At 41.5% G+C, this 23,538-nt stretch overlaps 1 protein-coding gene across 5 annotated transcripts in view; it reads left to right on the top strand.

The window, feature by feature from the left end:
• Window positions 1–23,538, top strand: part of SLIT3 (slit guidance ligand 3) — a 519,844-nt gene that overhangs the window by 336,937 nt on the left and 159,369 nt on the right. For all 5 annotated transcript variants that reach the window (XM_058422439.1, XM_058422441.1, XM_058422440.1 and 2 more), the window contains one exon: window positions 14,382–14,523. In XM_058422439.1, the coding sequence (XP_058278422.1) occupies window positions 14,382–14,523 (142 nt within the window). The remainder of the gene's footprint in view (window positions 1–14,381; window positions 14,524–23,538) is intronic.

Below are 23,538 nucleotides of genomic sequence, written 5' to 3'. Positions count from 1 at the left end.
AGCAGCGTGGAAAATGGCTGTGTCGCGTTTGAATGCAAATGACAGCGCTCCTGTTTGTTTTTGTTGTCGCTAAACTGTATGGGAGGAGATGAAATTGTTGGGTTTTTTCAGTTTTGTGAGAATTATTGGATTCCAGTTAACATTTAGGTTCTCAAATTACTTCTTCTGCTTTAACACTGCCAATGATATCAACATAAGAAATCAATTAAGTGTGGATAATTCGGTATTTCTCAAGGGAAGAGCTCTACAGCTGACTGGAATACAAAAGAAAGGAAATAGAAAATGCAAATCTGAGTCTGTTGAGAAATGATTGGACTTTAGAACGTGAGGAGCAGATTTTATCCCAGGGACTGAAACAGAGATTCTTAGGGAGCCAATGCACTTTGCTGTTGTACAAGATTCCACGCTGATAAATGGTGCTGATGATACTCACAAATCGTGTGTCTCTATGTTGGGCCTATTCATCAAGTCTCTGGAACTGCACTTGGCTCTCATAGGATAGAAATACATTTTCCTAGAAGGAGGAGAAAAAAGAACAGAAGAAAAAAAGACAAAAAGTGGAAAAAGAAATCTCTTGAGTTGGATTGAGAGGAAGGATGTGGTGGAGGAGCAGCATGGCAGTGTGTATGCTGTGAAAAAAAGAGATACCAGACATAAGTTTGGAGGTAGTTTTGCAGCCCCAGTGGTGACACAGGGGACTTGTTAGGGAGATGATGTGAATCTGAACCTTGATGGACTGCAAGTCTTGTACTGTTTTGTTCCTTTTCTCTCACAGCCTGTGAGCCCCAAAGCTTTATCCCATGGGCACGTGGGTTGGCTGATGGAAATACAGAGAACGGCTCGTGCCAGAAATGTTTTAGGAATGACTTATTTGTGTCATTCCATTTACGTGGGACAAGTAAGAGAAACTTACTTTGCATTAGAGAAAGAAAGGTTTGACCCCAGTCAATCATGTTTAATTAATGCCCAGCCCAAAGGTGTGCAGAAGTGTAATGGCATGTGGAAAATGGAGTTGTGCATAGTGCTCATTGAGATGTGATATTTCAGAATGCCGGGCAGCTTCTACGCTGTAGTGGAGATGACAGGCAGAATATCTCATAAGCTGCATCAAAAGTTTAACTAAAGAAAAAGTTTAGAAGTGTGACAGTCTTGGGAGAGGAAGGATAAAACAAATGGATAAATGAATGAAGCTATTAGCAGAAGCTAATTTTACCAAAGAGGCAACCACAGATCTTTTTTTTTTTCCTCTCATGAAATGAAGTTTAAGATGGAGCATGAGTTCAGCTATTTGGATTTATGATACAGTGAAGTGGAGGAAAATGAGTTGTTTAAGTCAGGAGAAGAGATAATAATTGCTGAATGAGAAATGTAATGTGAACAGAACTCATTTAAATGGGGTTGTCTGTACAGACTATGACTCCCAAAAGTGACAGGGTTTTTAACAGTTCCCTGTTGGACCAAGAGGATATAGGCGTTCTCTCAAGATTTGCCTGCTTTTGTAAAAAATACAAAATCATGAAAATTCAAAGAAAGAAATTTTCAGTGAGACAGTCCATCAAGTATATCCCTGTAACTCTCATTTGGGAAATGAAATGAAATGTACTGAAAAAGAAATTCATTTGGAGAGCTCATTTTAGTGGTGGATTTAGCTGAGAACTCGGCTTAGTACATGCTAGTTTGATAAAAACCTACATGGACAGCTAGTTTAAAGAGGATATAAATCTTCCCTTCTCCCCATTACAGTTCTTATACCTGATTTTACAGCATAATTTGTTAATGTGTGACTGTGAAGTCAAACTAGGACGGGCGGTGAAGAGGGAACTGAACTTGTCCCTCTGTGAAGGAATTTTATAGAAGTTAAGGTTATGTGAATTACTGTAACCAGCCTCGAGCTGGCAGGGAGAGCCACCTTTGCATCCCAGTTAGGAAGAGCTGAAATAGAAAGTGGTGAGCAGCTCTGTTGAAGTATAGGTTCAGAATCTCAAGCACTTGTGTTTTTATGGCAGTGGGAATATCACAGCAGCAAAAAAAGCCTCAGCTTTTCCTTCACTGTGAAATGGGCTTCATCAGAGCATTCCAGTTCAAAACTGGTGCTGCTGGATGCTTCCGAGGAGAAAGAGTTAGAATCGTAATTTGGGGAAAGAAGAACCACAACACTGAAAAGCTGACTCCTCTTTATTCTGCAAAATAACCCTATGCAAAAATAGTGATGTTTTATAACTTTATGAGAAATGTTTCTTTGGAAACAGATTTTGAATGCTACGTGCCACGTGGGAAAAGAACGAAAACAATGATAGAGAAGTGCCATAAATGGAACCCAAATTACTGGATTCCCTGTGGGTGCACCATGGTGTTTGCATTAGGTGCAAAGTCTCTCCTATAATGTTGCTGAAGTCAGAGTTATATGCAGGTATATCGAGGTAAACTGAGTCATACCTGTGTAACCTGCGTGTCAGTCTTTCAGAAATGTTGTTCATCTTGTTCTTATAAATTATAAAAGAGCTGATTCAAATGTTGCTTGTAGGTCACCTGTGAGCAGTTGGAGAAGCTATTCCAGGTTTCTCTTGTTCGAGCATTTGGCTCAGAGCTGGAGTGAAGGTGCAGGATTCAACAGTGCACAGTTGCCTGGAGATAGGTTTGGAAAATGTGTCTGGTTGGATTTGTGTTACTGGGGAGGAGAAAGGTCAGGGGCAGAGTGGGGCTGGGACTAGACATCTCCTCACCATCAGAGGAGAGTGCCAAGTGCTTCTGGCACTCCGGTCACCCACCAGGGCCTTCTGGCTGGCTCCTTCAGCAAGCTGTCCCCTCCTTGCAGGAGAATCCCCCCCCAGAGCCACCTCTGACAGAGCAGCCTGCCGGGGCCTTTCCCTTCATGGCCATCTGTTCCTGGAGAAATCTCCAAACACGCTCTTCCTCCTGCACAGTTGGTTATGGAGCTCTGGGATGCCTTTGGGGAGAAAGTCTCCTACGAGGTGGGATGTGTAGAAGGGGAAATTCTGTGGCACCAGGGGATGAGCCCCTTGTTGATGTGCTGCACAAAGATAGTAGGGTGTATTTCACATGGACAGAGGGTGTATTTCACATGGATAGAGGGTGTATTTCATATGGATAAGGGGTGTATTTCACATGGATAGGGACTGTATTTCACATGGATAGAGGGTGTATTTCACATGGATAGCAGACTGTATTTCACATGGATGGGGGGTATATTTCATGTGGATAGAGGGTGTATCTCACACAGGTTGCATGATCTCTTTCACACAGGTACCAGGATGTATTTCTCCTCTCTCCACCATAGCTTTGCCATTCACTGCCATGCTGCTGTGACAAGAAAACAGTGCACTAAGCAAAGACACTGTCAGTTGAAATAGTACCTGTATTCTGGTCTATGGGAGATGTTTATTTTTATATTCCCTTAGGCAGCAGTAAAGCATCTGGGGGTGCTGGCTTATGTTTAGTACTTCTTAGAGCCTTCCCATCTTTGCCTGGATCAAACCCAGCTTCCTTCCTATGCTCAGATGTTTCACTGTTGGACTGGCTTCTCCTTCTTTGTCTCTTGAACACATTGTCTGTCTGCCTATTTGTCTCTTGTCCTCCTCTGACCTCCTTGTGATAGTAATTTTATTTCATTTTCCTCTCATATAAGTTTTATTATGGCTCTTTGATTTTCCTTCTATCTGCTCCTTACTTATTGAGGTTGAAGTTAGTTTACATATTGATCAGTTATGTCGAGTTACAATGTGTTTTCTCACCTGCAACAGCTGTAAAGCTTTGCAAACAAAGCAGTGGGTTCACGAAGTTATGCCATCAGCAGCACCTTGGTTTTTTCAGGGCTCTCTGTGCAGAAGCCACTGACCCCATTTGGAATATTTTTGCAGTGATGAATTGTTCTGGTTTTCCTAAGTATATATGTGAGAATATCTGTGCATCTAAACAGGAGCATTGTGCCTCATACTGTGATCTGTAGCATACTTCAGCTGCTGACTAGATCTGTTCTAGTTTTGGCCAGTAGCTCCATGGTGGACAGTGTTTACACTGGAGTATGAAGATTGAGTAAGATTTCTTAGGCTAGACCACAGACTGATATTTGTCTGATGAAATTTGTAAGTCTAAAATATGTTACTTTTAGTGCTTTCCTAAGATAGCTTTAATAATGAAACATACATTGTAGAAGAAGGAAGGTGGATCCACACAGTGTTATCTTTTTATATTAAAAGTAATTTTCTTTGATTCTTGATCCTTAGTTCCCATTCTGGGAGTCTCAAAGAGTGTAAAGGAAATCAAGATGCATAATTTGGACTAAATAACTTAAATTTCAGTCTGAAATTGACTCAAGAGAGAAATCATTACCATAGCCAAGTGTTTTCTGGCTATGTAAACTGATACTGAAATTGAGAAAACACTGGATTGACCCAAATCTCAGTTGAAGATCTAGATTTTCTGATTCATGTGAGACTGCAGCTGAGATATAATAAGGAGGAAAATATGTTAGCTTCCTGCTGCTTCCTGTAGACTGGAAACCCTAATAAGGGAGCAGGTTTATTTGTTTGGGTGAAGTCAAACAATCTTCAAACATAGCTGTTACTCTGGCCAGACCACGGAACTCAGGAGATTGTCTTGCTCCATTTCCTGATAACTTCATAGCACGTTGCTGAGGAGACAACCAACAGTGAGTAGCTGATGAAATAGCACTCTTGAGGCTCAGCATCTTAATGAGAGCATTCAGGAGATGCCAGAGGAAAAGTGCGTGGGGATGGGAACTCCCCTGTCTGCTCCAGGTGAAACACCCTGCAGTGGTGTGTGTGTGCAGGCAGCAGTGGGGCAGGAGGCACTGCCAGCACGGGGGTTGGTGCTCCTGGAACCTAAACAGGGACAGGGACTGATTGCCAGGGATGCAGGTTTTGCTGGGGATGCGGTTTTCCAGAGATGTGGATCTTTCTGGGGATGCAGTTTTTGCTGGGACACAGGTTTTGCCAGGGATGCAGGTTTTGCGGCGATGCGGTTTTGCTGGGATGCAGGTTTTTCCGCGATGCAGGTTTTGCGGGATGCAGGTTTTGCTGGGATGCAGGTTTTGCTGGGACGCAGGTTTTTCCGGGATGCGGGTTTTTCCAGGATGCAGGTTTTGCGGGATGCAGGTTTTGCCGGGATGCAGGTTTTGCGGGATGTGGGTTTTTCCGGGATGCAGGTTTTGCGGGATGCAGGTTTTGCGGGATGCAGGTTTTGCTGGGACGCAGGGCAGTGGCTCCTGAGATGGGTTCCTCTCCATGCAGCCCCTCCCTGTTCATGCGGATGAGCTGCCAGTGGCCCTCGTTTTTGATGAGCTGGATAAACAGTCGGGGAGGAGGAGGAGGAGACCTTTGTGTGTGTGTTTGAATGGTCACTTTCTGCGTTGTGGGACACCCCTATTGTACAGCTGTTCTATTGCTTTTAGAAGGAACCTCAGCCACTTCATCCAACTGTGAGCCCTTTCCAAAAGAATAATCTCTGACTCACCTTAGATGGTGGCAACTCTTTTCTCACTGTTCTTGATTTTTGTGACCATCCACAGGCCCAGAAAGGGCTCTTAAAATGGAGTCTAGGCTGGATTTAAAGTGTTTATGACTTTTAAAGCCTTGTGGTAAATACTTCAGTTTAAATTTGATCTTGGGAAATTTTTGTGGAATACTGATGGAATACTTTTACCTCCTGTCACAATTTGCTACCACAAACTTACATTAACCTTTAGTCTGAAGAAACATTTCAGTACTGTGCATTTGTTACTTGCTCCTCAAATGAAATTGTATAGGAAATTTCGAGAGACACTAATCACTATTTATCAGTTTGTTTGTTTTCAGTTTCCATGAAGTTTCTGATTACAAATCTAAATTACTCTAGCACCAGCAGTGATGGTGTTTCATACTGTAGGAATTTACTTCTTGACTTGCTTAGTATGTAACATGCCACATATGGTGTTTTTCATTTGGGGGACCATTTGCAAATCTGAAGGATAAATATGTATTTATTACAGCACTTAATATTTCTTTAAAGACCAAAGCTGAAAATTGGCTTTTAATTACAGTAAATTTAGTTTTATTACCGAAAATGATGTCTTACCTTTCAGTGTAATTAGCCTTTTTTTCTGGAACTCTCTTTTCCCTAGAGCAGTATGTATAGCCCTTTAATGCTTATTTAATGATGGAAGGTTGGGGTATAATTATTCAGCCACTGAGCTTTTGAACTGTTGCTGTAAAACTAATAACAAGATTAGCTTTCATGTTAATATCCAAAGCTGGTGGTTTGTTTTATGAGTAGTTATGTTGGTAGTATTTTTGGTACAGAAAAAAAAGTGCGTCATGGCAGTACCACAGCTGAGCTTGAGCTGTTTCACAGAGAGCAGTTGTGGTAAATACAGAGGAACAGGGTTGACTTTCAGTATGTGGAGCAGACTTGCATGAAATCTGTAGACTTTTTCTGTTTAATACATGTATGTGATTGGCAGCTCATTTATGGATACACAATTAATAAGAGTAATGAAAGCAAGCATAGAGCTGCTTATAAAGTAACTGCAGAATTCCAGAAATTAATAGGGGACAAATGCAAAGTTGCATGCAGTCAGCACCAGGTTTGTGTAAATTTCTGCTTTATTGACGGTGAAATTAGTGATGTTGTACACTGGCATTACACCTGTGGTGGGTTGGCTGCTCACAGTCCCCCTCCTCACAGCACTGAGGTGAAACCAGGATCTGCTCCAGCACCTCCTTCCCTGTCCCATTCTCTGCCTTGGCTGCTCCCAGGGCTGTTTCTCAGAGCTTTTCCCTCTCTCCCTGCTGCCTGGCGCCTCTCTGCCCTTTCTCAGTGTCCTTGGACAGTGGCACCAGGAGCAGCACGGGCAGGCTCAGCTGTGAAGCCCCATGGAAGCAACTAGAACAGCCCTGGCCTCTTCCCACAGCAGCTTCCCTGGCAGAGCTGGGCACCGACATCCCATGTGGTTGTCGACAGTCACGACACTCAGAGTGCTTCTGTAGAACATCCAAAGGCTTCAAGCACCTTGTTATCTAGAAGTCTTCCGTACATTTTCTCTGGCACTTTCTTTCCTTCTCCAGTTCTGGCTCACTCCTTCCTGTCCCTAGCACAGCCACCTAACCCTGTCTGTCCTGTGTACAGTGTTTTACCCTTTCTGCCCCTCACACACCCTCCTGTCCCTTCCTCATCACAGCACAACCAGCAGACTCCAGCTAACTCCCAGCCAGCTCACTCACTCTTTATCAACCCCATAGCTGTGAGGGCAAGGCTGTTCCCCGACTCTTGAATAATTAACACAGCTGTAATATCTCAAGAGCAAGATTGTCTTCAGCACCATCTCCCTCTGTCACCCCACAATCTGTCTCCCCACACCCCGTATCCAAACTGAAGGGATCTCCTGGCTCAGTGAATTTACCCCTTGGAATGGCAGGCTAACATGTTTAGCTCTGAAGATCTGTATGAATTTTATTCTGTAATTTCCAGAAACCTTAAAGAGTTTGAACCTACCAGGGGCCTCTTGCAAAAGATGAGGCAGCAACCCCAGCCTGTCCCAGGAAAGGTCTTTATTTTCCCTGCCTTCCTTAGCATATTCCAAATGCCAAAGAATCTGGTCCATGGAATCCCAGGGCAGCCCAGGGAAGGGGATGGTGACTCACTCTTCAGTTCTTGCCTACTGACCTGGAAAAAAGCATTTCCCCCCTCCAGATCTGTCCATGGGGAAGCTCATGACCAGACCGGAGCCCTTGGATGTCATTATAGGAGACATGTCCCACTGTGCCTGCCATCTCTGAATGGCTGTGTCAATCTGTAATGCCTCTGCCTGGAGTGAACCCCACCCTCCTCCTCCTCCTGAGGAGAGCAGCTTTTGTGCCAAGGCAGGGACAGCCCCCTGCTTGCTGCAGCAGGATGCAGACTGGGGCAGCAGCAAAGACAAATTGTGCAAGCAAACAAAATCATGTAGTATTTAAAACTCCTTTTCAAATAACAGTAAATCAAAGCTCAAGGACTGAGTAGTCTTAAACTATTTCTATTCCTTCCCATAACTTTATCAAACTTTATCATGGAACAGTCCACGATGGATCACCTGTTTAGGACTATGCTCCCTTCACAGGCTCACAATTGATCATGACCATTATCTATCTTTTAACCTTGTGCAGGTGGCATCCTTTCACTTAAATAATTGATGTTCCTCTTCATTTTTATGCTTGAATATATTTATAAGTTCACTTTATTATTTCTGGACCTATTTTTAAATGTCACTTCATAGGCACCTTCAGGAGTGCTGATACAAATTGTGGAGTTGGCTTTAATGAGATAACTGTGCATGGGCACCATTTGAGCTGCAGGAGCACTACATCTTTTAAGACCTTCTGTTAGAATTTTTTTAGTCCTTGGAAGTGCAGGCAGTGTCCAAACCCAGAGAACCAAAAGCACACTAGCAGCCTTCCTTGTGGTGCAGTAGTTGGAAAATTAAGTTTTATCTGCTTTAAGGTGAACATGCCTGTGTTGACAGGGTTGGAGAAAGACCTTGAAAGAAAGACTCAGAGTGGACACAGGATGTAAGAGAGGATCTGACTTTTCAACCCCTCATTTGGAAGGCTTAGGTGGAATAAATTTCCCTAAAAAACCCCACACTTTTGTCATAGTTTTATAGACTTCAGTTGTCTCACAGGTTCGGTTTTATTAATCCTTCAGAAGAACAAATTCATCCCTTCAACTTCAGTTATTGCTGAGGCTGCTTCTTTGTTCTACTTTTCCTTTTTTGCTTTTCTTAGCAGTATTCCGTATAATTGTGGTGCTATTATTGTTAATTAAATAATTGCAATATTAGTGCTTTTAGGATAAGACAGCGTGAAGTAAGGTCTGATTTATAGTAGTGTTACTTTACTGATAGATTGTGAAACTAAATAGGATTTTGTAGAATAAAGTGGGCTTCATTCATTAAGCCAGACCTTCCTTTCAGTGTAGTTGGATATTTCCAGTTTTATTTCTTGATATTTATTTGTAAACTGACTAGTGTCGACTTTTGCCTTACAGAACTGTTGTGCTTATGTGCCATGAATTTTTAAGATAAATTTACTCTTTGGGAACGTTCAGCAAAGCAGAGAACTTGAATGAAATAATGAATATTCATGACTGGCAAGTTTTTACAATCCACAAACTCAATGGCATTAACATCAATTAGGGGCTTAAGTTACTAATCATAAATCTTAAAGCTGTGCTCAGCAAATAGCTGTTGAGCAACCATAGATGGAAATATTTGCTTAAAACATTTGCTGCACATTTGTGTAGGATAAACAAATTTGTACAAATTTTGTCCATTAGAGTAGTATTTGCCCTCGAAAAGGAATGTTAATTTTGCATATGGTCAGTTGTAGTTCCCTTTCTTGCCCATCTCTCTCTGCAGGACTCTGTGCTTAAACGTCCCTTTAAACGGAGGTGGAGACGTCAGTGTGCTTTAGGTGTATTAGAATAAATTAGTTGGTATTACTGGGAATCTAGTGCAAACTATGGCTCATGCAGTAAGAATTGATTTCAGATATCCCAGCCTAGTCAGAACTTCCAATGGGTTATTTAATTACACCCAAAAAGGTCATACTGTATCCATGGATCTGCAATACTTGTAGTGTTTTGTTTATTGATCAATAATTTCGTGTCTGATACACTTGAAATGATGTAAAGTCAGCGCAGGTTTTTAACCAGGAAGTCCTGTCGGATTTATCTTAAAATCTATTAACACATTTTACAAATAACTTAACATTTTGCTGGTGAGAAGGAGCTGCTGCAGAGTTGATTGGATAGGTGAGGAGGTAATAAAACACACTGCTTAGTGTGGTGTAATTGGGTGTCAGTGCTAATGAGATTATTTCGTTTATTCAGTAATTGCAAAATTTATTTTAGATGCCTGTGACATTTAAACTGTCCATTTATACACAATAACAGTTCTATTCTAATTGTAATATTAGTCTGTTTGCTGCTTTTAAAAGAGGCCAGTGAGGGACTTACTTGAAAAAAGCATTTGATTTCTCTGTAAACTTCTGGGTCCTAAGTTTTCCCTCTGTTTCCTCTTTTCCCCTAACCCATGTCTGAGACTGTAAATTAAAGTGGTGCCAGATATTGACTGCCATAATTATTGACGCTGTCATTCCACTACATCAGGTAAAAAAAACACAGTAATTTTTGTTAATCATGCTCCTACCCTGGCTTCCACATTTTGTTCGTGTTTTTCTTTAAGCAAAATGTATGATTGAGTTGATGATTTTTATCTCAGAGAAAAATATAATTAACATGGTGAACTAGGGTGTGTATTTTAAAAAATCTGCAACTGGAGGATGGCAGATTGTGAGAGCAACTTCAGAAGGGGAATAATGTAAATGCAGCTGATTTGTCTGTGGCCATTTCCTTTTGCTGCAGCCACACTGTAAGGAGTTTACTGCACTTGTGAAGGACACAAAGAGAAATCTTGAAATATTTCTGCCTTTCTTGTCTCCTTTCTTTTGAAGAAGTATTGGCAGCAAAGGGAAAATTCATTTTTAGATTTCAAATATCCTTCTTTAGAGGCTGTGTTGCATCGGGGCCCTTGATCATCTCTCTGCTTATACTCTGCAAACCTATGGAAGCCGTAGCCAAGTTTTAATGACTTTACATTCCATAGCCTACTTAGACTTGTTTTCTTGACCAGTCTTTTTTTAAACAGTTCTTCACAACAATACAAACGTTAAACTGATTAAACTCCTTTGGATTTTTTGTGCTTCAATTCTATAGATCTGCAAACAATGGATCCGCATTGAAGTGGGACCATTAAATCCAAATCAGATTTGAAATTCTGTTTCTAATGTTATTCAAGAAGCATTCACCTTAACAGATGATTTTTTGTGTGAGAGCTGATGGAATATGTGCTAGAAGCCTGTTGAGTGTGCATGTGCAATACAGTATTTTGTTCTTTGCCAAGGAAAAACATAAGCAAAAGCATTTCATCAGGATAATAGCAATTTATACACAAAGTCTTTATTATTAAAAATCTCAGAAGCCTGCAGTCTGGATCTATTTTTGCTCATGAAGAAGAAAAATGTGTTTGTGGTGCTTGGGGCCCTGGTTTAGAGGTGGACCTGGCAGTGCTGGGTTGATGGCTGGACTCAGTGGTCTTGGAGGTCTTTTCCAGCCTTAATGATTCTCTGATTCTACTGCTGCTACCTGCTTTTCGTTCCCCAGACTTGTTTCTATCTTTTCTCCCTTTTCAGGCTGCTTCATTCAGTCCCCCTTGCATGCCCTGCCTTTCCCAGCACTCTGCAGTGCTGCATCCCCCAAACTGGGGGGGAGCTGAGCTGAGCTCCACTGAACCTTCTGCTCTTGCTTTAGAGGCAGTGGCGTCAGCACGGACTCTCAGAGCTCCGGCTGACAGTACAGCAGCTTTTTTGATGGTGTGCCCTAACAAGAGGGGAGTGTACTACTGCTTCTCCAACCCACAGTGATATGTTGTGGTGTTATAATTGTGCAAAATACATTTTTCCCCTGCTACAAAGCCTCTTCAGAAAGCACATCAGAGGTTGTGTGGAAGATTCAACCTTATTGCCAGCATCTTACCTCCCAGAGAACAAGGATTACTCTGAAGTTGTTTCCTAATTTGATAATTTCTCCTTATCCCTAAAAGCTTGCATCCTTGTATGTACTCACTCGTCCTTCATTTTGTTTTGGCCATTGTACCACAGGGCAGGCAGACAAAGAGAAAATGCAGAGTGTGGATGATCAGGGCCAAGAGCAAACTTCTTGTTCGTCCACAAACACAACAGAGGGCTGTGTGCATTTTGAGGCAATATAAACTGCTTTTGGAAGTAGTCACAGTTAAAATCCTACAGAAACCTTAGACTCTGTGAAAGACAAAACTGGCAGTGCTGTTGTGCAGATTTCTGACAGTTTTGTAAGAATTCTATTAATTGACATTGGTGGTATGTGTGCCCTGCATTTCTGTGGCTAGAAAACAAACCCAGGAGAGCTGCTTGTCCTCCCTGTTACACATGTACATGTTTAATTAGTGACATTGGTCTTTCTTGTTTAGTTCAGATAGCTACCACGTAACTGCTGTGTTAAATCCAGTGTCCAGGTTAAATCCATGTATAGACTGTGTTAAGCCAATAAGAGGATTTTGAAACTGGAACAAGACAAAGTTCAGGTTGCTATGTAAATATGAATTTGTTTCTTTGGACCACATACATGTGGATTTAGATTTTAGTTACATTATCGAATTATTTTTACAGTAGTTCTTAGCCCAGATGAATCTTCAGGGTGACACTAAAATAGTCTCTGTCTTGAGATGAAAAACTATTGATGGAAAACTCCTTACCTGCAACTGTCCAAGTGGTTGGAGAGTGGACTATAAATGAGAGGGTATTTTAGCAAAGAGAAAGGATCATTAGGATCATCTCATGGTGGAAGCAGCTGCCCACTCTCATAAAGAATGTATTTGACCTCTGACCATGCACAAATTTCCTGTGAGATCCACTTATTTCTAGATGGTCATTACCTCTTTAAAATCTGACTTCTGGATGCCTGGATTGGAGCTCTCAGGTCTGGACTGCCAAAATTGAGCCACTCTGATGTAACATCAATGAGAGCTATGTTTAAAACACAGTGCTGTGAAACCCAGAGTTTTCATCTGGTGTCCTGACAGAAAGTCAGGTGATCACCCAATAAAAATATTTCAAACCCAGTATTCGAATTTGGCAATGTTTTGCCCACAACTGAAATGGTGATCTTATCCTGAAACTCGGAATTTTATTTTAATATGAAGCAGTTCTGTAATCCCTGGTTACAAAATACTATTGAAAGAGGATGACAGCGTGCTTGAACTTAAGGAAACTCAGACAAATTGAAATTAATTCCCATCAGAATTCAGCACCTTTCTAATGGAAGGGATGATTCCACGGTAATTGTGTTTTGCTTTCCAGGAGGGCTCCCTCTGCGAGTGTAAAGTTACCTACACAAGTTTTCAGCTGATGTCCTTTCAAACTGCATCTGTCTTTGAAAATAATGACTCTTAGAGATGCCACAGGAATCTCTTTCCGATACTGACTTTTCTTTGCTGTTTTCATGGTTGTGAAGGCAGGGATATGTGTAGCTTTCTATACAAGCTGATGCTGCTGTGCAGATACAGGAGCTAAACCAAGCAAGTATGGAGGCATAGATCAAGAGAGGAAATTTATAACAATGTTGCATTTTTATAAATTTTTTAATTGTCCTAATGAACCTTGGATTACAAGTTGGTGCAACTAATTTTTTTTTTAAAACTTTTTGTCACCTGTGGTTAGAATTCATGAAAGTATCCATCATGAGTCTTTTCAAAGACAAACCCAGAATGTACAGCTTTGGGAATAGTTTTTTCACATTTTTGTATGTATTTGTGTTTTGACAACTATGATGTTTTTATTTTTCCACCCAAAAGGCCAATCTTTTACAATTTTTGTCACTTCTTACTAGCACAAGCCTTCACATTTAGCCATCTGTATCTCAAAGATACTTGAGGGTTCTTGTGTTCCATATACTTTGGCATATGACTCACTATAAATAAAGCAATAACTGCTACATCTTGATAACTTCAATTAGCATAGCAAACCCATTTTATCTATGGCTAAATGTATGCATAGATAAAACCTTTAAATGTAGGAATCATAACCATTTGAGGAAAATTGACATAATTGCTACAGTTTCAAAAAAATGTAATGACACTTAATTAAGCCTGAATCTAATGTATTGACTAGAATTTGTATAGAGCAATGTCCTCATGCTACACCTTTGGTGTGTGTGCAGCTTTGTGTCTTTGTGTCTACCTTAAGCAAGCGTTTGAAGGTTTTTCATAAAATTTCATAAATAAAAATTTTCATAAATTTTTTTCTAAATTCTTTTTATGCTTCCATTAACTGCATTGTCTAATCTTGAAAAAAACTGGCTTTATATTCCCAGTCTTCATGCCATAACAGATTGCCTCATTTCAGAAGTCATGGCTGATGAGAGTCATCTCTCAGTATATAAAAGTACTCCAGAAGTGTTTGTGTAATGGAAACTTCTAGGCAAAGATAACTTTTGGAAATACTACTTGATCCTAAAGCTTAATTTGAAAATCTTTGAATGAATTGCTATGGGTGAGCATGAAGTGTTCATGAGGCAAAGAGATTGATAGAGTGGAGACCGAGGAGAAATAAGAACACAGTAACCTTTTACAGGTTTTCACTGCAGTTGGTTTGTAGAATATTATGTTCACTTGCAAATAAATTATTACTTTGTATAGTAAGAGGATCTGCAAAACTCAGAGCCAGATGTATTTTGTTGCTAAAATCTCACACAATCATTTCTTAAAACCGTCTAATGTTTTCCTTGTGTCTCAGGTTCCCAGTCGGAGCCCCCGTCGTGCAGCGCCAGTTCCATCACTTGCCCCTCTGCCTGCACCTGCAGCAACAATGTCGTGGATTGTCGGGGAAGGGGCTTGACAGAGATCCCAGCCAACCTCCCAGAGGACATTTGGGAAATGTAAGTGCCACTCTAATGCACAAATCTTTTCCATGTCTCTCCATTTTTATTCCGTTTCACGGCCTGCCGTGTGGAAGAAACGCACATGCTTTAAAAACTGTTCTAAGTAGTTGTCAGGTATATTGTAGTTGTCCTCTTTGATTTGTCCTTTTGATCTAAGGGCTCAAACAATTTTTGAATGTAAATTAAGATAGTTTGGTACTGTCCTACCTGAAAGAAAGATAAAGTTCTTGGGGCCTTAAGTTCAGATTGTGTTTACATTTCACAAACCCGGAATTGCAGTTCTGTAGTCAGTAAATGAAAATACACAGTCCTTTCTTATTTCTAGTCAGTGATTTCCCCATGAGGTGGAGGGATGTCTTTCTAGCTTGGCAGGATGCATTTATAATGAATTAGAACATCAGAGCACATTGTCCCTGCTGATTTTACCTTCTATATCTTGTCTTCCACATTGTTATTTCTAGTTCTTTAACAGTTTTGTGACTTGGGTTGTGGGATCAGGTGCTGGTTTTTCAGACTTGTTTGCCTTTACTACCTTTAGGAATTGGAACCATCTATTTCTGTGTCCAGGACTTCATACTACTGTGGTCCTGAAATACTGTTGCATTAAACCATTTTGCTTGTGGTTAGTCCACAGGGAATGCAGATCAATTCTTTTCCTATTTAGGTTCTTGTCATACAGAGTTTTTTGACATCCAGCCAGCTTTTGCAGTCTACGCAGTATAAATTCAAATATTTGTATGGTCACTGGACTCACCCATCTTCTTGTTGCTGTAGAAATACTGGTACACAGCAGAATTTACCATGATAAAGCATAAATTCATAAGATCGTGGAAAGTTCTGGGTTGGAAGCAATCCTAAAGACATCTGCCATGGGCAGGGACATCTTCCACTATCCCAAGTTGCTCCACATTCCATCCAAGCTGGCCTTGGACACTTCCAGGGATGGAGCAGCCACAGCTTCTCTGTGCCCAGGGCCTTCCCACCCTCACAGAGAGGGATTTCTTCCCAATATCACATCTAACCCTGCCCTCTGGCAGTTTTAAGCCATTCCCCCTTGTCCTGTCACTCCAGCCCTTGTACAAAATCCCTCTCCAGCTCTCCTGGAGCCCCTTTAGGCACTGGAAGAGGCTGTAAGGTTTTCCCAGAGCCGTCTCTTCTCCAGGATGAAGACCCCCAGCTCTCCCAGCCTTTCTCAGTCACAGAGGGGCTCCAGCCCTCTCATTATCTGTGTGGCCACCTCTGGACTTGCTCCAGAAGATCCATGTCCTTCTAATGCTGTGGGCATAAGACCCCCAAGGAACATTGAATTCAGCTAGTTCTTGTATTACCCCCTACTCAGTGTTTTCTTGTAGGCCAAATTGCTCTGGTAAGAATCCTTGTCTTAGAAACTGTTCAACAAAAATGAAACACACAGCTGTTGTTCTAACACAGTTATTAAAGGTGATCTACATTTCGCTCTGTTTCAGTATTAATTAAAGATCTTTTATTCAGCTTTCCTACCTTTCTTCATCAGCATGGGTAGGCAGAACCTTCCCTGACAAAGCCTCCAACAAGTCCTAAAACTGTTTTTGTTGATAAAAACCCATCACAAACCAGGAAACTCACTTGTCATGGGACATAAGCATCATATGATGCTAATTTTCCCTCTGCCACATATGACTTAGAAGTCTGTTGTGTTAATCTATTACTCCTCGAGGTGAAGGACTTCATTACAAGAATGTTTGCTATTAAGTAAACAATTTAGGAAAACTGGAAATCTGTGTCCCAGACTTGCTTTTTCATAATTTCATAAAACAGGTAGCAAGAATGTAGAGAATGCAATTTCCTTTTTTTTATAAAGCTTCTTGCTCACTTGGGAGCTGACAGCAGCAGCCAAATTGACTGAGGAAAAATGAGTTATGAGAAATTGAGGCTGAGGAATACAGACTGTGTGCTGAGCGTTACAAAAGATTGTCTGCTTACAAAGTAGTTCTGTTTTGTTTTTCGGAAGAGAAATGAAAAATTTGTGTCATAGAGAAGCACATGAGAATAAGCACAGAAGAGTTTTGCATGACTACTTGGGTGAAAACAAAAGTCATTAAGCGCCTGGAGGCATTTACTGAAAAGTAATATTGAAATGCATAAGGTGTGGTGGTTTGCTGGTACATGAACAAAATGGTCATTCCACTACATTGGGTCAGCATCTACAACAAAAGGAGAGGTTGCAGTTATTTAGAAAGGATGAGGGAAAATGCGTGCAAGGTAAATGTGGAACATGGTGTGAGTGCAGAATGGGCGTGGTGCTGGAGAGGTGTGGGGAAGGAGGGATGGTTGTTGTAATGCATTGATGATCAACAAACTGAGAGCAGACAGAGTCTCCAAAGAATCTGTTTTTCTGCTCAGACTTGATCACAGCCTTGCAGCCAGCCCCTGTCAAACTGCACAACAGCTCAGCCCACAGAGCCAGCAAAGGCAGGGGATAGCAGAGACCTCTCACCAGCTGTGGGAGCCTGAGAGGGTGCTGGGACAAACACCTGTAGCAGCTTCCACTCAGCACGTGGTTTGGGCTGCTCTTGGCTCAGGACGTGGGCTGGATGGATCCTTTGTCAGGCATTAGTGATGCCCTGGCATAGATCAGCCCAAGGACAGCTTTCCTGCACGTGCAGATGTGGGCACTGGGGCTAAGGGCACTGCCAGCCCCAGCTGTAGTGTTTAAAGCAGTATTTGCTTCAACATGCTGCCTGCCACATTTGTTTGATGCCTCCCAGTCATGGACAGGTATCAGTAACTCCCTGTTAATCTTTTCCCACCTCACAACACTCTTCCTCTGCCCCTTCTTTAGAATCAAGTTTTCATGCTGTTTGTCTGCCTCAGAACGATGCACTCCTTTTTTATTTGTCACTGCAAGCAAGGCTGCATTTCAGGATGTGAATTCTGGGCAGCTGTTGTCTGAGAATTTTGTACACCTTAAAACAGTAGTGCAGGGAATACCGCTTGTTCCTTTGTGTTTGATAACAGCTGGTGCAAGACCTTCCTGAGTGAAAGCAGGGCACAGCCCCTCTCCTGCTGCCAGAGGGTGCTTGTGCCTGGCAGATGCTGGAGCAGCAACCACTGGCATTGGGTGCTGCTTCTCTGAAGGTTCTTCAGATTGCTTAAAAGAAGGAATTGATTATTTGTTAAAGCTAGAGGCTGGATTGTGGTTGGGGCAGATGCTTGGGAGACTATGAACAAGCTGAGCCCCGTACAAAAACTGATGGGAAGGGTGAGCTCAAATGGGGAAACAACCAAACACATGAGGAGGAGAATTGGGAACAGAGGAAATCGAGAGGTGAGCAGGGTGCTGTGAGTCTGAGAAAGTGAGGAATATTTGGTGATAAGGCCTGTGATTGATGGCAGTGGACTGTGGGGATGTGGCAGCGGGGCTGGGACACTGGGGCTGGGCAGGCTGTGGGGGCAGGACACAGGGACACAGGGAAAGGGGGAGCCAAGGAGCCTCTTCCCATCAGAAAGCGCATTTACCTTGGAGAGCCCCTCTGCCTCCTCACCATGTACCTGAGAAACCCAGCAACAATTTGTGTGTCTGTCCCTGTGCGTTAGGGACTAGCTAGGCACAGCTTAACTATTAAACTACACAGGGAGCTCCTGTTTGCGCTGCTGCTATTCCAGTTAGAGAGCACTGCTGGGGTCTGGGACACATACTTCTGTTACACTTGAGTTTCCTAGTGATGGAATTAGCAATTTCATCTTCTGGGTTCAAAGCCACTAAAAAAAAGGTATTATTTTTTTAAAGTAAAATAAATAAATTAGAAAATGCTAAAGTTAATGTTCGTAGCTGCAGTTGTCATTCAAAGCTTTTGTATATATTTGTGGTGGTCTTCACTTTAACAACAGCGCAGTCTCGTGCTGCTGTTGAAAGCTTGGATTCATTCCTTGTTGTCTAGGGATACCTCAGGGATGTGTAGGGAGGGAGCCTGTGTGTATAGATAGGGTCTGTGCACTTGTTGCAGAAGCAGGAAAATTGTAAAACAGGGACTGGGGAGAAGATAATCCCATGAATGTTGTTCAGAGAATTTGCCTGTGTCTCTTCTTGCCAGTGGTTTTATTAATTGATTCTGGGCAAGTGACTTGCACAGACTTTTCTTGGGTGGTCACTGGTGATGTAATCTCGGGTTCTGGCTGACTCAGCTGAGACATCCAGAGGTGCTGAGGGCTCACAGCTGCAGCAAAAGTCAACAGGCACTGTGCTTTGAACACTTTGTGCTGTGCAGCGCTAATTACTCAGAAAAGCCAAGTCTCACGCATCTGCAGACGTACAAATCCAACTCCAGGATGTAAAGTGGATCCTTAAATCTTGAAAGAGGTTTGAGATCTGTTCACATCAAGCTTGCTTCACCACTGTTACTTAACCTGTACCATACTCTGTGTCTGGTGATATTAAGAGGAATAGAACTGAATGAGCTGAGAGTAAAGCTGGGTAGGATGTACCTGAATCAAAAATGAGGCCCATTAGTTTAAATGCAAGTGCCCCAGACAGCAAAGAGGCTGCCAGTCCCTGAAGGAAAAGTGCAGTTTAGGCACCCGTGTCTGGTGAGATAACAACCACAGCTTTGTCTGACAGCTGAGTGGAGCAAACAGGGATGGCAACGCTTCCACCAGCATCTAGGCTTGGCCTAAGGTTAGTTTTAGTCACTTGTTCTACATGGGTTTAGTTTAGCATTTTCACTTTTGATAGCTGAATTGGTGGCTGATGGTTCTGTAGGTATGAGTAGTACATGATTTTGGTGCAGAATTTCTGCTCTTAGGAAAAATTCTAGAGTTCGAGCGCAGGAAGAATGTTATGTTGGTTTTCTCCTGGTTCTGGCAAAATGAATGTAAACTTAATTTTCTGCAAGATGACCGCTTTGTAATGTAATGTTCTACTTGTTCTACCTTTAATGAATGATTTCCTGACAGATTTAATGTCATGAGGGTACCACTGTGCTGGGCAATGGTGCAGACCTGTGGGCAGACAAGTTTCTGTTTGTTGTTTCAGGAATTGTCTCAGGAAGAAATTTCTCTGTTCTTCAGTACCTACAGGAATGTGTATTTCAGGCCAGCTAGGACTACAGCTGTGAATCCTTAGGAAGCTTTTGTGATTTGAAGAAGATGATGAACAATTTCTATTTAAGTTACTGGTATATTCAAAAGGAATTTTCCCCCAATTAAAACAAAATCAGAAAAGCTATTATAAAAAGATTGAGCATCAGTGACTATTCATTATAATAATTTTTTGCTATATACATTATACATTAACTACACGACAGCATTTTCATGTTTATTAACATGAAGTTCTCAGTTTCAGAAAGGTAGGTGGTTTTTCTCTTATCAAGAATATAAGTGTGTAGAAACTGTAGAGTTCATGGATAAAGGAATGACAGTTTTTCATTTAACATTGTTCTTCCTCCTGAAAGAAAATTATAATAATTTTCCCAGGCTTCCAGTAAATACTGCAGCTGAAGCCAGCACAGTATTTTTGAGCACTGCAGTAAATGCTCCGTAATTGCCTCTGGTGGCAAGTTCTCTGGCTGGGGAATCAGGTTGGCTCCTGTAGTTGAATCTTATAATATGATTTTCATTCACTGCTGTAAATTGGCTCTGGAGAGCTTCTCGTGTCTAACCTGACTGCTATTTTCTGGATCTTACCCGGCAAACTGTGTCTTGCATTCCACAGAAGTTTATTTTGTCAGGCCAAAAATATGTAGAAAATTTTTTCTTGAGTTCAAAACAGAAAAATAAGAAATAAGAAATATTTTTGATTGATAATCATTGGTGAAAATATAAATATATGGAAAATTACAAGAATAAAGGTGTCTTCTGTGCTGAGACAAATTAAGGAAAACAAAAAGCTGCATTTCACAGTTTTAGAAACGAGCAGCAACAGCAGGGAGTTTCTGCTGCAAGATCAAGGCAGATTCATTTATTACATCTTTTATTTCTGAAGTTGTGTAACTAATGTCATCTGCAGGCACAAGAAGATGGGTTTGTTTTGATAGAGCTAGATTCCATACACATGGTAATTTTCCTTTTGGCCATATCAGTTTTTACCTTCTTTACTGCTTTTTATAATTGGGAGATTTATTTTAGAAAAAAAGTTATGTGCAGGTTAATTTACTCAGGCAAGCTGTGTAGGAGTAAGGATAAAGGGTTTGTAGGTTTGAGATTGTTTTGGGTTTTAGTTTGGGTTTAGGTTTTTTGGAGTTTTTGTGTATATGTGTGTGTAGTCTCTTTTCCCCAGAGGCATCACTTCAGTCCAGTATAAATATAAATTAATAATTACTAATAAAAATGAATGGTGTAACCAAAAAGGCATGTATCTATTATCTAATATAAATTTCACTGCAAAGCTCCTGTGTTGCCAAGCAAAATAAAGAGATTGCAATATATAATGAGTATATACGTTCCTGAAGCTGATTATAAAGAGGGAAAGCAATTACTGAAAATAAAATAGAGAGCATAAAATCACTACTTTGACATAAAATATACTAATCAGATTTTTTACTGGATTAAATACTAATTTTCTTTTGGCTAACACATGTTCTGTTTATTTGGCCTTAAAAGACTGTGAAAATAAGAAAGGATTTGAGGAATGGCTATTGTCAAATGACAGAATCTGTTGAGAAAATATTACAGGTGGCAGAATTTCAACTACCAGAAAGCTACTTAATTTTCCTGCTCATTTCTGGTGTTCTGCCTTTTCCTTGTCAGTGTTGTAAATGGGCAGTAAAAACAGGTGTTACAGAATATATAGAGCTCTTAACAATAAGATTAGGGATTAAAAAATATCTTCTTTTTTTTTTTTGTCAGTGTTAGCTTACTTCCATTTTCAGTAAGTCTGAAAGAATAGTTTTGTGTTACAACTTGACAAATAAAATGCAAATAAAATGCAAATCAGCTTGAAATCTTCAGATCCCTGAGCTAGTTCCAGCATTGTGAGAAAATGTGGGAAGTGATCTGGGCTGGAAATTTCTTGAAATAATTGGAAGCTAATAGAGGGTGGTCAGGACCAACCTCCTTCAAGCAATAATTAAATAGCAATGTGATGTGTTTAGGGGTTAGTCTTTCTGAGACCTCACAGAGCTTCTCAGTGAAGCAAATGTTCTGGGTCTGGCTTGTTAAAAACTATTCCTACAGGTTTCTGTTTATCAGATTCAACCATTGGTGAATGATTACTTTCACATAGGTACTGCAGAAACTCTCTGTCCCCCTTCAGGGAAAAAATAAAACCCACAACAACAACAAAAACATCTAAAAAAATTTCAAAAACCTTACAGTGAAAAGTGCTCAGCAGGGGTCTGTGCTGTAGAAGTGAATACCAGAACTCTGTGCATCCCACTGGGAATGTCTCTTGGGAGCCTTCTGAACTAAAATCACTGGCTCTGAGCTGGAATCACTGGGTGTCGGGGTGTGGGATCCATGGCTCTGCTGTTCACCACAGCATCTCAGAATCATCAGCACTCATGAGCTCATGTGCTGATTGGATGAGGGATGGAATTACCAGCAGGGACCTGGAAATTGCCAGATCTCTCCAGTTTGAGGACTCTGTTTCCTGCGTTTGTGTTCACGGCCACAGGCCTGCATAAAGATAAAATTCTTCCTGCAGACCCTGATCCCGAGTCCACGTGGCCCAATAATGACAGCTGAGATGGGAAATCACCTGTCTAGTCTAGAATCAGAGCAGAGAGGCATTATTTTGTATTCTATCCCCAAAACAGCTTCTGATTAGCCTTGAACACCCTTACAGGTGATGGCTCAGGGGAGCTCACCTGGAGATTCTGATTTCACATCTGGGCACAAGCAGCAGTTCTGGCAGTCATGGGCTGTAGTGGGAGGGAGCTCATGGGGAGCCTGCACTCTAAAAGTGGGATAAAGAAAGGAAAATGAGACTGGCAGAGACATTACAATGAAAGGTGATGAGAAGGGCCAAAACTTCCCAGCACAAATGTGGAGTATCAGTGGTAGATGGAGAAGCTTTGAGGTTTGGCAGAAAAATGCTTCATTTTGGTGTTAATGTGGTTAGAGAGACATGGGTGTTTTGTCAGAAGATGTTTTGTGAAATACCAGTCTGTGGATTTCTCTGGTGTTTCCTGTTTGTCTGTGCTATATTAATGCAAAATTAACATGCTACAACAGAGGGGATGAAATCCTAATGTGGTTGCCATCACAAATTCAGTGGTTACCAGCTGATACCTGAGCAACTGCTCAGCTACACAGCTGAAACTAAATTCACTGCAGTGTGTCAGAAGATCCAATGTCACCAGCGCAGCTTTTAGAGTAACACCATGGTATCAGGGAACATATCAAAACATCTGTTTTCATTCTGAAAGACGTCTTTTGGTGAGCAGAATTATCTGTGTAACTTTCTAGGTAGATTTATGCTGACAAGTCACTTCACTGTTGATAGGCTTTTGTCTCTTGAAGCTCTGCCCTCGGGTGAGTTGTTAGGAGGCTGTCCTGTCTAGAACTACAGCAGGAGCTCGACAGCTAGACCTTGAAAATCAACACCAAAGGGCATATGAAGGGAAACTCCAGTTGTCACCTTGCGTTAATACAGGTGGGGGGTTTACTGGCTCTCAGCTCTCCATTTCCTAAGGCAGACTCCATAAGAGGGATTTATAATGCATATTACTAATTTTAGTTGGAAGTCATTCAGGTGCTGCGATGAAAGGCATGAGTATAAAAGTCTTGGAGGACCATGTGTGTTCAGGGGTTTTATAGTGCTTGGTAGAGTCTGGCTGGAGCGGAGGGTGAAGGCTTTAATAGTTAAGCAGTAAGCACAGACATCCTAAAATCCTCCATGTACTTCCTGGGGACTGAGGGGTGAGAGACAAAAAAGCTGTTTCCTGGGGTATAGGTCCATGAGCACTTTCTGAAGCAGCAGGGCTGCAGGTTTTGGCCTTGCACTGTGGCTGTCTCATGCTCTGCTGCTGGGTGAGCCACAGGTCCTGACTGTGTGACTACAGGGCAGAATTCCTCCCTCCCTCCTCTCCAGGGCTG

This window comes from Hirundo rustica, chromosome 14 (genome assembly GCF_015227805.2).
Source record: "Hirundo rustica isolate bHirRus1 chromosome 14, bHirRus1.pri.v3, whole genome shotgun sequence".
In the NCBI taxonomy this organism is placed as follows: Eukaryota; Metazoa; Chordata; class Aves; order Passeriformes; family Hirundinidae; genus Hirundo; species Hirundo rustica.
This window is presented reverse-complemented; position numbering and strand designations above follow the sequence as displayed.